Source organism: Cebus imitator, unplaced genomic scaffold (assembly GCF_001604975.1).
Source record: "Cebus imitator isolate Cc_AM_T3 unplaced genomic scaffold, Cebus_imitator-1.0 Scaffold641, whole genome shotgun sequence".
NCBI lineage: Eukaryota > Metazoa > Chordata > Mammalia > Primates > Cebidae > Cebus > Cebus imitator.
Genome location: NW_016107956.1, coordinates 402,692 through 421,065, shown reverse-complemented (window position 1 = coordinate 421,065; position 18,374 = coordinate 402,692). Strand labels below are relative to the sequence as shown.

The 18,374-nt window shown below is 37.1% G+C and overlaps 1 protein-coding gene across 1 annotated transcript in view; it reads right to left on the bottom strand.

The window, feature by feature from the left end:
* SIK2 (salt inducible kinase 2) overlaps positions 1 to 18,374 on the bottom strand; it is a 121,783-nt gene that overhangs the window by 28,844 nt on the left and 74,565 nt on the right. Inside the window, exon 4 of the mRNA XM_017517657.2 lies at positions 9,935 to 10,096. Coding sequence (XP_017373146.1) covers positions 9,935 to 10,096 — 162 coding nt within the window. The remainder of the gene's footprint in view (positions 1 to 9,934; positions 10,097 to 18,374) is intronic.

Below are 18,374 nucleotides of genomic sequence, written 5' to 3'. Positions count from 1 at the left end.
CTCCTGACCTTGTGATCTGCCCACCTCGGCCTCACAAAGTGCCGGGATTATAGGTGTGAGCCACCGCACCTGGCCTCACTGGTAGTTTCAATGTCTCCAGGAGCCCTTGTAAAGCCACTTCATTCTGAACTTCCCATACCAGGTGAAATAAACTCAAAGGAGTGAATGGGACAGAGGCCTGTCAGAAAGGCAGCCTGGCCTCTTTGTTGCCTTAGGCTCTCATGGTACATCTTCATAGGCAAGAGAAAAAGGGCCAGGAATGCTTCTCTGGACCTGTGGTAGCCAGTTTCAACTTCTGCTTTACAAATCTGGCACAAAGAAAGCTTCCTGTTCACTTACGAGAGGAGTGGTACTAAGTAGCTATTTCTATTTTCTATAGGTAATATGAATCTAAAACTTGGGTCTAAAGGAATATTAAAAGAAACACTGAAAGGCAAGGTCACTAAGCTGTTATAATATTACATGTGCTGAGGTCTTCTATAACCTTGTCAAAGCACTTTAAATGTTATATTTATAACTTCTTTTGAGACTAGTCTTGCTCTGTTGCCCAGGCCGAAGGGCAGTGGTATGAAACGCAGCTTACTGCAGGCTTAATCTCCCAGGCTCAAGTGATCTTTTTGCCTCAGCCTTCCAGGTAGCTAGGACCATAGACTCATACCACCATGCCTGGCTAATTAAAAAAAAATTTTTTTTTGGTAGAGACAAGGTCTCACTATGTTGTATAGGCTAGTCTTGAACTCCTCAGCTCAAGTGATCCTCCTGCCTTAGTCTCCCACAGTGCTGAGACGACAGGTGTGAGCCACTGCTCCCTGCCAAACACTGCATTTGTAATCACCTGAAGAATGGGTCAAGGAAGACTTTCGTGTCAGGCAGATTTGGGATCAAATTCTGGGTTTTCTATTAGCTGTGCAATCTTGGATAAATTACTTCTTGGAGCCTTGGTTTCCTCATTTGAAAAATAGGGACAATACTTACATTTCATAAAGTTGTTGTATTAATATAAATAGATATTACATTGTGATTGAAACATAGTAGGTAGTCAATAAACAGAAGCTATCATTGCTATTATTATTTATTATTTTATTCATCTGCCTATCCCATCAGACTAAGTTCCTCGGGAACAGAGAATGGGGGACAACGGTCTGTATTCCCAGCCCTCAGTATACCGTCTGCAGACAACAGCTGCTTGATAAAAGTTTGCTATATGAATATATTGTACCTCTTTTAAAAGTGCTTTACTATGTAACGGGAGCTGATTTAAGCTCTCTGAAGATAATTTCTTCTTAGTAGTTCTATGAAGTATCCTTATTTTAGGAGAAAGTGGGGGTACGAAGTTAAGTACTTTGCCAGAGGTTATATAGCTATCTACTAATTTGCAGCACTGGAATAGAAACCAAGTTTAACTACTTTGAGCCTTCATTGTTAACCACCTTTATGTCTTTCACTGGCACATCAAAAACAGTTATCTTTGAACAAGTTAATAATTGTCAGAATTAAGAAGTGGCAGGAAAAGACACTTAATTTTAATTTCTTCACAGGAATATAGATAACTTGCTTTACCAGTCTGCAGCTTTCTGCCTAAATGCATATAGTGAAATGCAGGGTGGGGGGGGAAGGGAGGATGAAATATAAAAATGCAGGATTTCTTACTGCCATTTATTCAAATGAAATGGACTATATTCATGTTTCATCATACTAACCAAATTCATTCATTCCTTTATTAAACATCTGCATTCCATACACATCAACCACTCTGCAAACACAGAAGTCTTGCAACACCACAAAATAATAAGACTTTATCCACATCAGCATCTGATTTTTGGAAAGCATTATGAAAACAATCACTTGAGCATTGGTCTCTCTCCCTGCCAGGCTCACATCCAGCCTAGCCCTGCTAGAAAGCAAACATCTTTCTAGTTTAATGTCTTCTCTAATTCTCTGATCTGCAAGTTAATACCTAAAACTATGGCTATGTTCTTCAGACATTTTGCTTGCTATTATAAGCAAAACATTTATGCCATGCAATGTTGGCTTCATTTTGACTTTTTTTAACTTTCAATTTTGAAATACTTTTAGATTTACAGAAGAGTTGCAACAGTAAATTCAGAATTCCCTATACCCTTCACCCAGCTTCCTCTAATGTTAACATTTTGCATACCTATAGTATGACTATCAAAACTACGGTTCAATAATCAAAACATCGATTCAATACTGTTAATTAAACCACAGACTTCACATTTCATCACTTTTGTCCCCAGTGTTGCTTTTCGGTTCAGGGATTCCACATTGCATTGAGCGTCATGATTCCTTAGTATTTGTATTCATATTCTCTCACCTGGGTTCTATATGGCCTGAAATATTTATAGAAGATAGCATTTGGGGTAGTCTTTAATTACAGATCAGTTACTGACTCTCATGAAAATCAGCTAGGCCTCAAAAGCTGAGTCCTCTAACTATCTCTTACTTAATTAACCAGCAACAGCAGACCAAGGATATAACTGAACACAGCCCTAGAGCTGCCATTATTGTTTTCTATTCTATATTTTGAAAGTTCGCTGACTGACCTGTATCATCCTAACACAAACCATTATTACTGTCATCACTAAATTATATAAATTATCAGTGGCCAAACATCATTAGCAAAGGGACAATGTTTTAGGAATAAGAGGGTCTTGTATACAGTAAATAAGTTGCCTCTGATGATTATTGTCAAATGGGAACCAAGGACAAGGTGGAGAATTCTGTTTGTTGGAATGAAATAATGAAATAAATCAAATACTAACACGCATATAGATCACCTGGGGAAACTGCTAAAGTGTGGATTCTGACTCAGTATGTTTAGGGACGGGCCTCAGATTCTGCCTTTCTAATAAGCTATGAAGGGATGCTCATGCTGCTGTCTCCAGACCACTCTCTGACTAGCCAGAAAACAGAGAATGAAACAGAGGCAGTGAAAAGATTTAAACAGTTTGTCAATGTTTACTGTTGCAAAAGATTACACTTGCTAAATACTTTTAGTATTTTTATTTAAATAGGAGACCGAATAAGAAAATTGTTAGGTTAAACTAAGTCACTTTTTAAAAAAAGGAAAAAAAGCAAACAAAACATTGAAAACCAATCTTCAAGCTAAGAAAAAGTAAATGATTTCTAGGAATCAACACCACTGAGGCGATTTTTAATCTCCAGCAGTGTGTTATAATGTCTAATTTATAATTTTAAAAATCCTCCTACAGAGCAGCAGATGGCTTTAGGGTTAAATTTATCCTCATTTCTAAAATTACCAGTAGAATTCAGCTTCCCAGCTTTGATGAAGAGTTACATATCCTTTGTAATTGTAATAGGAGTGAAGAAGACAATTATGAGGAAATGAAAGCTGACAAATGAAAGCTGGAGAGTGACAGAGATGAAGCTGACCCATTGCACAAACTGAATGTGGATCAGCCAACAATGACGTCAATGCATACTTTGTTGCCCACCAGCAAGAAAAGGTCAGTTGCACAGTTCATTTCCAAACATCAGTCACTCTCCCTGTCTGACAGGAGGGAAGGGAACAATCATCACATTTGAGATGAAATGTGATTCTGCTGACCAGTGTAAGACATCTGTTTGTCCAGTTAGAGAGTTCAATGAGCTAAGGAGCAAGTAAATAATCTTCCTTAGCTTAAATGAAGTAAGGGGAAGGAAAATGAAGAGGGGGAATAAAAAAAAAATTAAACCAAAATGAACCCTTTGAGCCATCTTCCATATCCCCAGCAATGCTAAGTAGGAATTAAGGAGACAAAGCTTCATTGTGCTTTTTGATGTAAAGCTCTTTTTAATAATGCTAGTGACAGGGGAATAACAAATGGAAGACTTCTAATAAATATTTTCCCAATAAATATAAAATATTAAAAAAAATTTTAAAGTATTTTTTCTATCTTTGCCTCTTCTACCCTTTTTCAGCTCTAAGGGACAAATCTGAAATCATATATATAGAAACTTGACTCAAGGTCATCTAGTAAGTAGGAAGGTTGCTAGAAGCAATGATGGGCCATTGCCTCAAATTGGATAGGAAGTATTCCTCTTGGGCTAAAGACAAGTGACTCCTGATGCACAGGTCAGGTTAATTAGGCTAATTACACAATACTAATTACATTTAAGGTCTCTCAGCAAAAAATTAAGTTGCATCAACCAGAGACAATTGAGACTATGTGAAAAGCTTTCCTTGCTCCTTTAAGATTTGCATTAATAAGGCTTTAAAGCCTTAGTTAATTAAAAAAACATGCTGAGAGGGTTATATGGCCATTAAAATTTTAAGGCTTTGTTTTCACATGGAATCAATTATACATTGAATACAAATAATAGCTAGCTTGTATTGAGTGTTTACATGGTGCCAGGAGCTTTACCTAACAATTTATTTAACAGTTAACTCAGTTAACTAGCACTATGCACCGGGCACTGTTCTAAGTACCCTACAAATATTAACTCTAGTAATAATCACTATGAGATATGAACTTTCATCATTCTCCCTTTACAGATAAGGAAACTGAGAAGAGAGGAGTCAGGAAACGTGTTCAAGGTCACAAAGCTAGTAAGTGGCAGAGGCAGGATTCAAACCCAGGTATCCTGACTTTAGAGCACGTGCGCTTACCTGTTGCCCTACATCGCCTCCCTGTCTCCAATATTAACACCAATCCCTATAATCTGTTTCTGAAAAACAGATTTGTATTTAATAGATATGGAAACCCAGGCCTAGACAGTGTAAATAATCACCCCAAGGTCAAAGCTACTAAGTGGCAAAACCAGAATTTGCACCAGCATTGTTACTCAACTCAGTACTCTACATAAAGCCCTGTTTGACTTATGATTAATTCATAGATTTTTATCCTTATTTAAATATTTATTGTAAAGATTTTGGATTGGGAAAGTTGGAGAATAAAACTAAATATTCTTCGTCTATTTATTCTCGACTTAATGCCTGATTAGCCAGAGCCAAAATAGCTAGGTGGAAATAGTGCTGCAATTACTAAAACTACTGAAAGCCAGTATGGCTTTGCATTCAGCCTCTTACTGCGAATGTCCTCACACTCACTTTTTACAAAGTTTGGAGGTCTCATGATTGAGGTAATGAGTACACACTGGTGTGGGTGAATCCATGGCTCATTAGTGTCTCAAGTTTTTGCCCACTGGGGGAACATAACCTGGAAACTGAATGCAAAGCCGTTTCTGTATTTGTTAAAATGGACTATGTTTGATACTTCTATTCCATTTTGTTTTATAAATAAAAAATATTTTAATTCAAACCTAGTTTTGGTTTGTGCTTCTCTTCAATTTCAACATAAAACATGGCTAAACCAGTTCATTTATTTAGCTGATTTTGTAATTAGAGATTTTCATAAGCAAACAAACAGAAAAAAGTATAATTTGCAGGAGTAACTTTGTAAGGGTTCTTACAATTTCTTCCCGCGGAGCCCTATTTTTCCCATGTGTCAGATTCTATTAAGGTCTCAGAGATAAAAAGATAATTCTTTTTTTTTTTTGGACACAGGGTCTCACTTTGTTGCCCAGGCTGGAGTGCAGTGGCATGATCTCAGCTCACTGCAACCTCTGCCTCCCAGGTTCAAGCAATTCTCCTGCCTCAGCCTCCCGAGCAGCTGGGATTATGGGCACTTGCCACCATGGCTTGCTAATTTTCATATTTTTAGTAGAGACGGGGTTTCATCATGTTGGTCAGGCTGGTCTTGAACTTCTGACCTCAGGTGATCCACCCACCTCAGCCCCCCAAAGTGCTGGGATTACAGGCGTGAGCCACGGCACCTGGCCAAGAAGATAATTCTTAAAGAAAATCAGGGCCATCAAGAAGTTATAAAATCTATAGATAAAAATAAATATTCTGGATAAATTCTTTAAGGACACTGGAATCCATCTAAACATTTTGTGGCATGTGGAATGGTCTGGCCCATGCCCACCTCTCCTGGCTCTTTTCCTATCATTCTCACTGGCTAAGACCTGCAGTTTCCCTACTACTCCAATCTGCTCTGGCCTCTCAGCCTTTGCATGTGCGAATCCACCTGCTTGAGGAAGCTACTCCAGCCTCAACCTTTGTCTCTCCCTCTCCCTCTCTCTTTCTCTGTCTCCCCCTCCCATAATCCCACCACAAATACCTTCTTGTTAATCAAGTGTTGGCTAATAATTTCCCTGATTCTTCCAGACAGAGTTAGTTAGTCTTTGTCATAGCCTCATGGCTCTGAAAACAATGATCTTTTTGTATTGTATTAACTTAAAGGTCTGGTTCTTATTTGATTAACTCCTTGAGGTGAGACCAGGGTTAAGCTTTTTATCATTGCTGTTTTTTTTCTTGAAATGTATGAATCTCCAGTTAAAGAGCAGAGTAGAAGCTTAATAAACATTTACTAAAATGTTTGAGGATAGTGAAGAGGAGAGAGAATAAAGTGTGGGCAAGAAAATTTGAATGCTTATAGCGTGTGTGTGTGTGTGTGTGTGTCTACTTGTAAGGAATGGAAGCAGGGACACTAAATGTATAACCATAGAATGACAGAACCCAAAATTCAATTAGTGAGTGAGTACCCCTTTAGGAAGAAGTGATACAGAATGCTTGGAAATGACAACATGGTGCAGTGGGAGAAGAACAGATACTGTAATCAGAGACCTCGGTTTGAATTCGAGGTCTGCTACTTATTATCTGTGTCAACCTTGGCCAACTGTTTAATCTTTTTGCATCTCAGCTTTCTCATCTAGTAACTGGCAATAGCTAAGCAGCTCCCAAGGTTGCTGTGAAGATGAAATTAAGTATCTAGCAGAATGCCTGAAAACAGTGAGGGCTCAATCAAATGTGAGCCATCACACTATCTTCACCAGAGAGAACAACTTCACCAATCAGAATTTTTACCTGACTTCTATATAATTAGAAGGACTTGAAGATTAGATACTAAAAAATGAAAATAAACAGAAAAGACAAAACTAAAACCTAAGATATCACACAATGACATTAAAAACACTGACTTGACCCACCTATATTTTATGCCAGAATTATAATAAACATACTATAGCCAGGCAAAACTTGGTTATAACATTAAAGTAATATTCTGTGTTTTTTGTTTGCAAGTTTTTTTGGTGTCTTACTTTGACATTTTCTTTTGAGATGTTAGTGACAGCACTTTGTAATTCTATAGCATATGATTTACACACCTATAACGTTTCCCTGCCTAAAAAAACTCCTAGAAAACATGCACACATATGTTTACTGCAGCACTATTTACAATACCAAAGACTTGGAACCAACCCAAACGCCTATCAATGATAGACTGGATAAAGAAAATGTGGCACATATACACCATGGAATACTATGCAGCCACGAAAAAGGATGAGTTCATGTCCCTTGCAGGGATATAGATAAAGCTGGAAACCAACACCCTCTGCAAACCAACTCAGGAACAGAAAACCAAACACCGCATTCTCACTCATAAGTGCGAGTGGAGCAAAGAGAACACATGGACACAGGGAGGGGAACATCACATACCAGGGCCTGTTGGGGGGTGAGGAGGATTAAAACATAGATGACGGGTTGATAGGAGCAGCAAACCACCCTGGCACATGTATACCTATGTAACAAACCTGCACATTCAGCACATGTAATTCAGAACTTAAAAAAAAAGAAAAAGGGAAAAAAAAGGAAATGCTTCTCTTGGGGAAGAAACAAAAACAAAAACAAAAAACCTCCCAGAACTCCTTTGAGCTATTGTTTCGGTAAATATTTTGTTTTGGTAATAAGGGAATATAAAGGTGAAGCAGGAGTTTCCCCCTTTTTTCTACAGAGCTAAGGACTAAAAAAAAAAGAAAGAAAGAAAGACCTTCTCTGTAAAAGAGAATTTTAGGGCAGCTGATGCTTTCAAGGAGAGTAAACGTAATAGCCCAATGAAGTTCATTACAGAAGGTTGGCAAAAAAGAGTGAAATGAATGACACCAAATGGACGGGCCAAAAGAAGAGGAAGGGAAAAAACCAAATGAAACAAATGGGAGTGAACACACAAAAACTATGAAAGCATTCTAATTCTGCGCATCACATTTTCACAACAAAAATGACAAATCGATACAAATCTTTATACACACACACACACACAGAGGCAAATGAAAATATAACAAATTAACTTAGAAAACACTTTGTCTTATTCAGGCAATCCCTTTAGAAAAAAAAAATCATAGGCTACAGAATGGAAAGTCCATTACATATCCTGTAACATATGTAATATTGACATTTAAAATAAGTAAGTATTATTTACCTTCCCCAAATTTCCCAAGACTAAAAACTAATGGCACAGCAACAAATCAGTTCAATGTAAAAACATGAGGGTTTACCTTATATTTTATACCACAATACAGCAAACCGAGGAAGCTACTTTGTCTCTAAACTTATTGAGTTGAATGAGTATCTAACCGAACAAGTCAATTAATAATTTCTTGGTCAGCTCCTGTCATCTGGATGTCTCCCTGCTCTTCTTCAACAAGATTAGAACAAAACACCACCACGTGTAACTTTGTTAAGCTTTTAAGCCATGCTCTTTCTCTTCTTCAAAACCCAAGTCAAACAAAATCTCCTTTACATACCTTCAACCTCTACTGCTGCTGCTCTAGTTCAGACTCATGTTTTCTTAAATGGACTACTGCACTAGATTGCTTATTAGTCTTCCTGTCTTCAACCTAACCCACATCTCCCACCTATCTTTAACTCTGCTGCCAGAGACATATTTCTGACATGTAAATCTAATCATGTTATCCCAATTCCACTTCACCTCCATCCATGTCTTATAATTTTCAGTAGGCTAGCCTCCCCATTACCTACATAATAAACTCTAAAATCTCTGACATGGCATTCAAGATGTTTCGTATTGTGGTCTTTACTTATCTGCTCCCCCTGTATTAATCCTGCATGCCTACAGATTTTATATTTAACCAATTTTGAATTTACAGTTCCACACCATTCCAATCTCAGTCTACCTGCCTGCAACATTCTGCCTCTGTTCCTGTTTATCTTCCTGACAAGTTTCTCTAACTTAACTCTCAGGTCTAAGTTCAAATAATTCCTTCTCTGTGAAGCTTCTCTGACTCTTCAGGTGGACTGCTATTCCCTCATCTAAACTCCCACTGCAGTTTGTATATACTTTTAAAATTGCATCTATCATACTGTGTTTTCTCAGCTTTATTAAAGTATAATTGACAAAAATTGTATATATTCGAGGTGTACAACACGTTATTTTAATATATGGATATGTTGTGAAATTATTTCCACGTATCACATTATACTTAACATAGCACAGTACTTGATACATATCTATTAAGTGAATGAGAGTTTCGACTATGTGAATAAAGAAACTCAGAATGTAAAATAAAAAATTTTACAATTGTGAAAAGGCTATGAGAAAACAAGCAAACTAATCTCTACCAAACTCAGTTTTCATGTTATAAATCAAAACCCTATTGTATCAGAGCAAGGCAAAGTGCTTTTCTATCTCAAATATTTCTCATTCTACTTCCATCACTTCCTTTGTGTTTTCTCTGCTTCTGGCTGTAGCCATCAATCATAATGAGAGGAGCAGGCCAGAACACCAGCAACCACATTGCTCCTCCACCCGTCCTTTCTCCAATCACTCTGACACTCACAAATGTAGCCTCTTCCAGCAGAGCCCCCAGACCCTGCCAATGGAATGTGGACACATCAGACCCCAGATGTCGCTGTGACACTGTGTATATTAATAATGAACTTATTCCCTTACTTTTAATTACACACAGAACTAAGGAAATGAATAAAATGGACTTTGAGAAAGCCTGATGTTATCAGGTAGAAATGCTGCTGAATCTGCGCCTGCAGGTCTGTTTCTGCACACTGAGTGCAGTGGCTCACATCTGATTTTGTTAGAGCCAGTTGTGTCCCAGTTACCTGCTATTTTGATATTCATGTTGTTATCCAGCAGGAGATTTTCAGCTTTGAGGTCACGGTGCACAACCTTCCGACCATGACAATAATCAACAGCAGACAGGATTTGCCAGAATTTTCTCCTTGCTTCAGACTCATTTAGCCGGCCATGATTAGCAAGATAGTCTGTAAATGAAGACAGGATTAAGAATTAATCAACAAAATAAAATAACTCCACCATGAGTAGTCAGGAAATTTTTTTCCTCAAAAACCTTTTTATTTTTTTTTTAATAAACAGTAATTATCGATAAAGTAATAGGGTGCTTTCCTAGTTTTTTGTCTTTGGAGAAATATTTCCAATCATATTTCACTGGAGTCCAAATAAATGGTGAGCAGCATAATATTCACAGTACAACTCAAAGTGATTTTTTAAATGTCTAGGTACTCTATTTGGTGAAAAGTTTATTATTTCACACGTAAAAAAATAAAATTTATGTAAAACAGAGGAAATGAATGAATTCTCTGACATCTCGTCACACAAAAGACCTTTTCTGAAACACCGTTTTCATGTAATTATTAGACAAACCACCTGTAACACAAGATATGGCGATACCTGGAAGTAGTTCAAATAATTTACAACCTGTTCTGTTGGAAGGAATTCTCATCTGCCCAAGAACATGCAGACTTGTTCTCTAAACCAAACACTGTCATGACAAGCTGTCTCCAAACTGTAAGACAAATATATTTTTCAAAATACACTATCTTTATGCAATGTTATAATCTTTATTAAAGCAGCTTACCTGAACATTAATTCTACATAACTATATACACGAATTCAATAAAACTAAACATTACCACTCATTAAAATTTCAACCAAAGAAAGTCCTCTGAAATTATCTTTTGATCAACACAAAGAAGTATCAAGACAAATCTTGAAAGACTTTTAAATGTAGCATAACTGTCCTAACTAGGGAACTGTATGAATGACTCAATATTCCCAGTCCTGTACATCTTTTCTGCTTTAGTGTTTACTAGCTTACTATTTTTTAAATTCCCTGACTTTGGCCCATGCCTTTCTTAATATTTACTATAATTTTTAATTTATTTTAGTTTTTCGTGACAGAGTGTTGCTCTGTCACCTAGGCTGGAGTGCAGTGGTACGATCTTGGCTCACCGCAACCTCTGCTTCCCAGGTTCAAGCAATTCTCATGCCTCAGCCTTCCAAGTAACTGGAACTAAAGGTACACACCACCACACCTGGCTAATTTTTATATTTTTAGTAGAGATAGGGTTTCACCATGTTGGCCAGGCTGGTCTCAAACTCCTGACCTCAGGTGATCTGCCTGCCTTGGCCTCCCAAAATGCTGGGATTACAGGTGTGAGCCACCTATTTACTATAATATTAATATTCACACAATACTTTACAGTTTACAAAGGATGTTCATATCACAATGTCTTATTTCATCTTCCTAAACCCCTCTATGATAACTATTATTCAATTCCCAATTTACAGATGAGAAAGCTGATAATCAGAGGGATTAAGTAATCTGGCTGAATTTGTACAACTGGTGACTGAATAGTCAATCTGGGGCTGGAAATATTTGACATACTTTTTTTTTAAAAATTATATTAACGGTCTTTACCAGGCTTCTGTTGAAATCCTAACAATCTTTTCATTTTATTTGTTTATTTTTGATTCAGGGTCTTGCTCTGTTGCCCAGCTCGAGTATGGTGGCACAATTATGGCTCACCTCAACTTCAATCTCCTGGGCTCAATCGATCCTTCCACCAAAGCCTCCCGAGTAGCTGGGACTACAGATGCATGCCACTACATCTGGCTAATTATTAATATATGGAAAGAGACCCCGAACTACTGACTACAAAATGAGTCCTGGGAAGCACAATGGAATCTATAGTTACTGTTTTTTGAAGCTATCAGTGCATATTGGGAGTACCACAGGCAAGGGGAAAGAAAAACTTTGAAACGTGGCATCAGAAAAGTCACTGTCTGAAAAACAAAGGCATGGTATATCTGAACCTAAAATTACCACGTAAAGCCAGAGTCATTACATATCAGTAAATGTATAACACGGAGTGTGAGAAAAATGACAACATCCAAATTCCTGAGACAAACTATCTAAAGAGGGGGCACTTTCACTCTTCAGGTGAAAATCTCAGCAGGCATTCCAGTCTATCTATTATCTTCCCCATGCTTTATGATTTCTGCAATGTAGGCATCCCTGAAAACTGTAACATCTGCTGAGAAATCAGTAATAGAAGTAAGTGAGCCAGAAACCTGTGGCTGCAAATAAAATTAGTTTAGGCATACATCACCCACTTTGAGGAACACAATCCATGCTCAAGTTAATGCACAAAGTCTTGAAGTTAACATACAAAAAGCACTCTCATGTTTCAGATTAAAAACCTTATTTATGGCTGGGCGCCATGGCTCATGCCTGTAATCCTAGTACTTTGGAAGGCCAAGGTGGGTGGATCCCCTGAGGTCAGGAGTTCAAAACCAGTCTGGGTAACATGGTGAAACCCCGTCTCTACTAAATATACAAAAATTAGCTGGGTGTGGTGGTGGGCACTTGTAATCCCAGCTACTCAGGAGACAGGCAGGAGAATCGCTTGAACCTGGGAGGTGGAGGTTGCAGTGAGCCGAGATGGTACTACTGCAATCCAGCCTGGGCGACAGAGCAACTCTGTCTCAAAAAAAAAACCAACTTTATTTATGATTACAGAATAAACTTATGAATGTAACAGCAATTGTCTATACTAATTGCTTATGTGTATATTTTTGAGAGCTTGTTTGGAGGTTCTAGAAGGGGAATGCAGCTACTCATATACCCTTGACCAAAAACCGGTCCTCTATTGGGGGTGGTCGTCCTCTTTGACAGAGTGTGCAGCTTTGGGAGGGATGCACATGGAGGGGTGAGGAAGGAAGGGGAGGCCCACCTAGTCAGCCAGATCAGCCAAATCAACCCTGGTGATCAATGGGGTGACAGATGTTGCAGCCAGATCACCCTCATATTTGCTTATGTGTGCATTTTTGATGAATAAATACAGGTTTTAGAAAATTCTTGTTTCCTATGTTTCTGTTTGTTCTGATTGTTAAGCAAAATGTAATTTTATGTTTGTTAACTTTAATAACGAAAACTTTTAAGGTTATATTTTGTATGTCAACATCCCCTCCAGTTTTGCTTTTCTGGTAATTGATTTTCATTGCCTTTTACAAAAATCATGGTCTGCAACAGACTAATTTAAACTCAATACTGACAGTTTGATAGTTTGAGAAATACTAGTACAGGCAAGGTAAACAGGCCATTACAATGCACTGTGATGAAAGTTAGCACAGGGAGAACTGCCTAATAAATACATTATTACACAGATATCTTTTAAAATTTTCTAATTTTTTATTATGAAAGTTTTGTACATACATAAAATTATATTAAATAGTATAATAAATCATCCAAATTCAAGTTATCAACATTTTGCCATACTTGTTTCATTTATCCTTTTTTCTCATGCAACATAAGGCAAATTTTGGCATCAATTTGTTTCACCCTAAATACTTTTCTATGTATCTCTTAAAAATAACATTTTCTTATATAAGTGCAATATAATTATCAGACCTAACATAGTTAATGTTAGGTTTTACAGTTCCCTAATATCATCTAATATCCCTAATCTAATATCTAGTCTGAATTTAAATCCCCATAGTTGGCTTGTTTGAATCAGGATGCAAACCAAGATGAGCACTTTATATTTGTTTATTTTGTCTCTGGAGCCCTTTTACTCTGGAACAGCACCCTTACTCTTACCCTCCCCCTTTTTCCTATGCCACTGACTTGAAGAAACTGGGTTGGTAATCCTACATTCTGGATTTTTCCTTTCCTTCCTCACATTACTGTTTAACTTATTCTTCAGTCTCCTATAGTTTCTATAAAAAACTGAATAGATTCAGGCTTAATATCTTTTGGGAGTGGCAGGAATACATCACAGGTACATCTATGAGGAGGAATATAACATCTGGTTCTAGTGCTAAGATTAGTCAGTAAGTACTGGGAATGAGAGTCTGATCCTTGCATTAAAGATTCTTATCAGTCTTTCTCCTAATATCATGGTTCTCAAACTCCGATGATTGTCAGAACTGTCAGAGGGTTTGTTAACACACAGCTTACTGGGACCTACCCTTAGAGTTCCTGACATGGTTGGTTTTGGAAAGAGCCTGAGATTTTGTATTTTTTTAAAAGAAGTATCCAGGTCGTGTTTAAGATGCTAGAACAGGGGCCAGACTTTGAGAACCACAGCACTAACAGTTTTAGTATTCATTGGTGGCTGTTAGATGAATCAATGATTTCATTAAGGGTTGCGAAATTGTGATTTTCCAATGGATTCCTGCCACACCTATTAGGGAAAATTTTTCTTAGAGAAGTATTTTTTCTTGTCAATCAGAGTTATTATTCTGAGAAACAACTTTGATATGTAGGGATAATGACTGCTAAATTCCTCTTCTTTAGGTACCAATTTTCAAAGTAAGGAGTTGGCACACTAGCCACTTCCAACAATGACCATCAAGATTTGTGTGTGTATGTTTGTTTGTTTTTTGAGATGGAGTCTTGCTCTGTTGCCCAGGCTGGAGTGCAGTGGTGTGATCTCGACTCACTGCAACCTCTACCTCCCAGGTTCAAGTGATTCTCCTGCCTCAGCCTCCAAACTAGCTGGGATGACAGGTGCGAGCCACCATGCCTGGCTAATTTTTATATTTTTAGTAGAGATGGGTTTCACCATGTTGGCCAGGCTGGTCTTGAACTCCTGACCTCAAGTGATCCACCTGCCTTGGCCTCCCAAAGTGCTGGAATTACAGGTGTGAGCCATCGCACCCAGCCTGTGTGTTTGTTTTATTTTCCAGCCTTCTTTTCTCTTTCTTTCACGATTCAAGCAACATAATAAACAACTTCAAAGGAGTATGAGACCAGTCTAGGCAACATGGTAAAGTAACGTTTCTAAGAAAATAAACTATTACCTTCATGTGGCTGATCTTTGATCTGCTTTATTCTTAGCTGAATGATGTTAGTTTTTTTTCATAATCTTCTCATTTAGTGACTGTCTGAGGGTGCCTTTCGTCACCCTAGTCAATGCCACTCTGGCACTGGGCCTTCTGCTCACAGACCTTACTGAAAGTCTAATGAAAATGATACTGTACATACATATGCACATATACAATTTAGTATATAATTTAAAGGAGGTCTATAAAATCTTAGGTTTAATACCAGGTTAAGAAACTCTGCCCTGGGAGATTTCATTCATTCCTTGGAATTTTTATAATAATCTCCAGATATGCCAATGACATTTGACCTTTCAATAGTTACCTAATTACATATTTATACAGATTTTCTTTCTGTCACTTTTATGTTATCAAGACAGAGCTCATCTTTCTTTTTGTAAACTTCATTAACACCTTTTAAGTCACTATAACTATCATCTTACAGTCAGTCAACCTCAAAAATTCAAGAGTCATCTTCTATTAACTCTGAAGGCTGATGTCCCAACAAGCATATTTCAAGTTATACAGATTAAAGTTATCTATAATTAATCAATGCTTTCAGTCTGTACTTATAGATAAGTATATTTCATAGCATAGTGCCTGACACATAATAAATGCTCAATAAATGTTAGTTGCTATCATCATCGTCATCAGTGCTTAGTGGCATCTCTTCTATTCCCCCAGGGATAAGAGGCAGGCTTCCCAGTATTTTATCAAAGAAGTCTGGAAACCCATACAGCTGAGTTCCCTCAAGTCTCAGGGGTGTGAGAATCTTTGCATGATTACCTTTAAGCCTCATTTCTTCAGTCAGAAATTATTAGCATTCCTCAAACATGGAGCTGTATAATAGCACAAAAGATTAATAATTTATGCAATGAAATATTTAATGTTATGTTAAAAGGGTTTAATTTGTAATTTCATCAATTTGTAATTTGGGAGTAAAGTAAAAAGGTTGATGCCAATTTAATATTTTATGCTTGAAGAATTTTTTTTTTAATCTCAATTAAATCCTGGTAAGAGTTTCCTAACTCACAAATCTGTAGACTTCACAATTCCAGTTACTATATTTGAAGAAAAACAGTGTTTTCAGGAATATCACCACTATGAACGATTAAGCTCCAATAAGGTAATCAAAACTGGCTCATTTGCTCTCTTCAAAATATTCTAAAGAGCTATTATTTTCAATCTTCAAATTTATACTCATCTTTTCCTCTAACAGTTCTTTCTTGTAATCAGTATGAAAATGTTACTATAAAAAAAAAACCCTCTTTTTTTTTGAGACAGCCAATTTTTGTATTTTTAGTAGAGACGAGGTTTCACCATGTTGGCCAGGCTAGTCTTGAACTCCTGACCTCATGATCTACCTGCTAAAGTGTTGGGATAACAGGCATGAGCCACTGAACCTGGCCAAAAAAACCCTTCTTATTGTAGATCAGGACTTCAATCTTGACAGCTCAGCTTGTGCTGGTTCTTGCTAATCACTCTTGGAATATTACTAAGAAAGGAAGGCCCATTAGATGAAATAATCTAAACTGTTTTTAGCAAATTAATATATGTACTACTTGACATGTGAACACTAGTAGAAAGTGGATTAGGTGTCTAATGTGTATTAATTAGGATTATGTGGGTTACCTAATTTTAAATATTATAGTAGTTTATAATATTAAACTTTTAACCTCGAGACATATTTATTAATATAAAACTACAGATTGTAAAACATTTTGCTTTTCTCTGTTTGTTTTTATAAGCACATAATCATTTCAAATTGTGTGTTTGACAAAAATTAAGGAAATTGTTGCTTGTGGTATACTCTGGCAATTTAATTGTGCTTTCAGCAATTTCCCTACATTAAACTGTTCGCATCTGTTAGATTCTGAATCAGTTTTTCAAGCTATGTGCAACTACTGAAGCAAACCATGGTCTTCTGAGAAGTACAATGAGTTTTTAGTTACATAGTGTAAAGTTTATTTTTTAGTTTCTATTTTTTTTTTTTTTTTTGAGACAGAGTTTTGCTCTTGTTGCCCAGGGCTGGAGTGCAATAGCCTGATCTTAGCTCACTGCAACCTCCGCCTCCCGGGTTCAAGTGATTCTCCTGCCTCAGCCTCCTGAGTAGCTGGGATTACAGGCCTGCGCAACCACATCTGGCTAATTTTGTATTTTTAGTAGAGATGGGGTTTCCCCATATTGGTCAGGCTGGTCTCCAACTCCCCACTTCAGGTGATCCACCTGCCTCGGCCTCCCAAAGTGCTGGGATTATAGGAGTGAGCTGCTGCGCCTGACCAGTTTAAAGTTTTAAAGGTTATTCACAATTGACTTTCATGACTGTATGTTCAAGTTTTCAACAATAAATAAAGGCAAATACAGCCAAACTTTTCTAAAATTATTTATAATCCCTACCTAGAAGTCACTAGATTGTACTATATGATGACAGTAACAGGTATCAAACAGATGACTTCAAAAAATTTTCACATCTTTAATAAAAACACATAAGTAAAATACATTTCTAGATTTCTTTCTATCTAGGAAGATTTCAAAATATAGTAGAAATAAATTCTAGAGTCAGAAAAGCCTGGTTTTGAACCGAGGCTCTATTCTTCACTGTTGTGTCACCTTGGGTAAGTTATTCAGGACTTGGGTTACTGATTTCTCAGTAAAAAAAAAAAACACCCAAGTTTTGTTTTTGGTGGGAGAGTCATACCTTAAACTGCTCTGCACATGAAGTATAACTTGATGGCAAAGAACGCTTAAAGGGGGTTTTATTCCACATCATCCTACTGGCTTCTGCCCATACATAGCAATTTCTTTGTCCTGTCATGAAAGAAATATGCTGTCTGCAGCATCAAATAAGAGCCTAGTACTTACAACATAAAATGTACATTAGGAAAAAATTTAAAATTCTAATTTTGAAATGTTTAATAGGGCAAATCAACATATATGATAAACATTTACAAAAAACCGTAATTTTTTTTTGCCATTTTCCATACATATAAATAGATCTTTAAAAACCCCTAAATATCTCAGGCGATCAGAATAAAATCAATTACATAACAGTGATGAACACAGTAGCACAGGACTCAGGGCCCTCAACTGTTTTGACTTTTTTCAGGTCAATCTCAAAGCACAGTGTTTTCTCCCTCATGGAATCAAATTAAGGAATAAAGTTACACTATCTGAGTTTGAAGAACAAACTCCATTCGACAATATTTGAGTGACTTCTTTGTGTCTCTCATGATGCTTGGCACTTTGCTTTCATGAAACTTCTCTGAGTGGAGAAAAAGACAATGAATAAGAAGACAAACATTACAATTTCAGGGGGCAATACATGCTAAAGGTACAGGGATGATTAACTAGAAAGTAACTGGGTGAAGCCACTGTAGACATGGCAATCCTGAGAGGCTTCTTTTTGAAGGTACA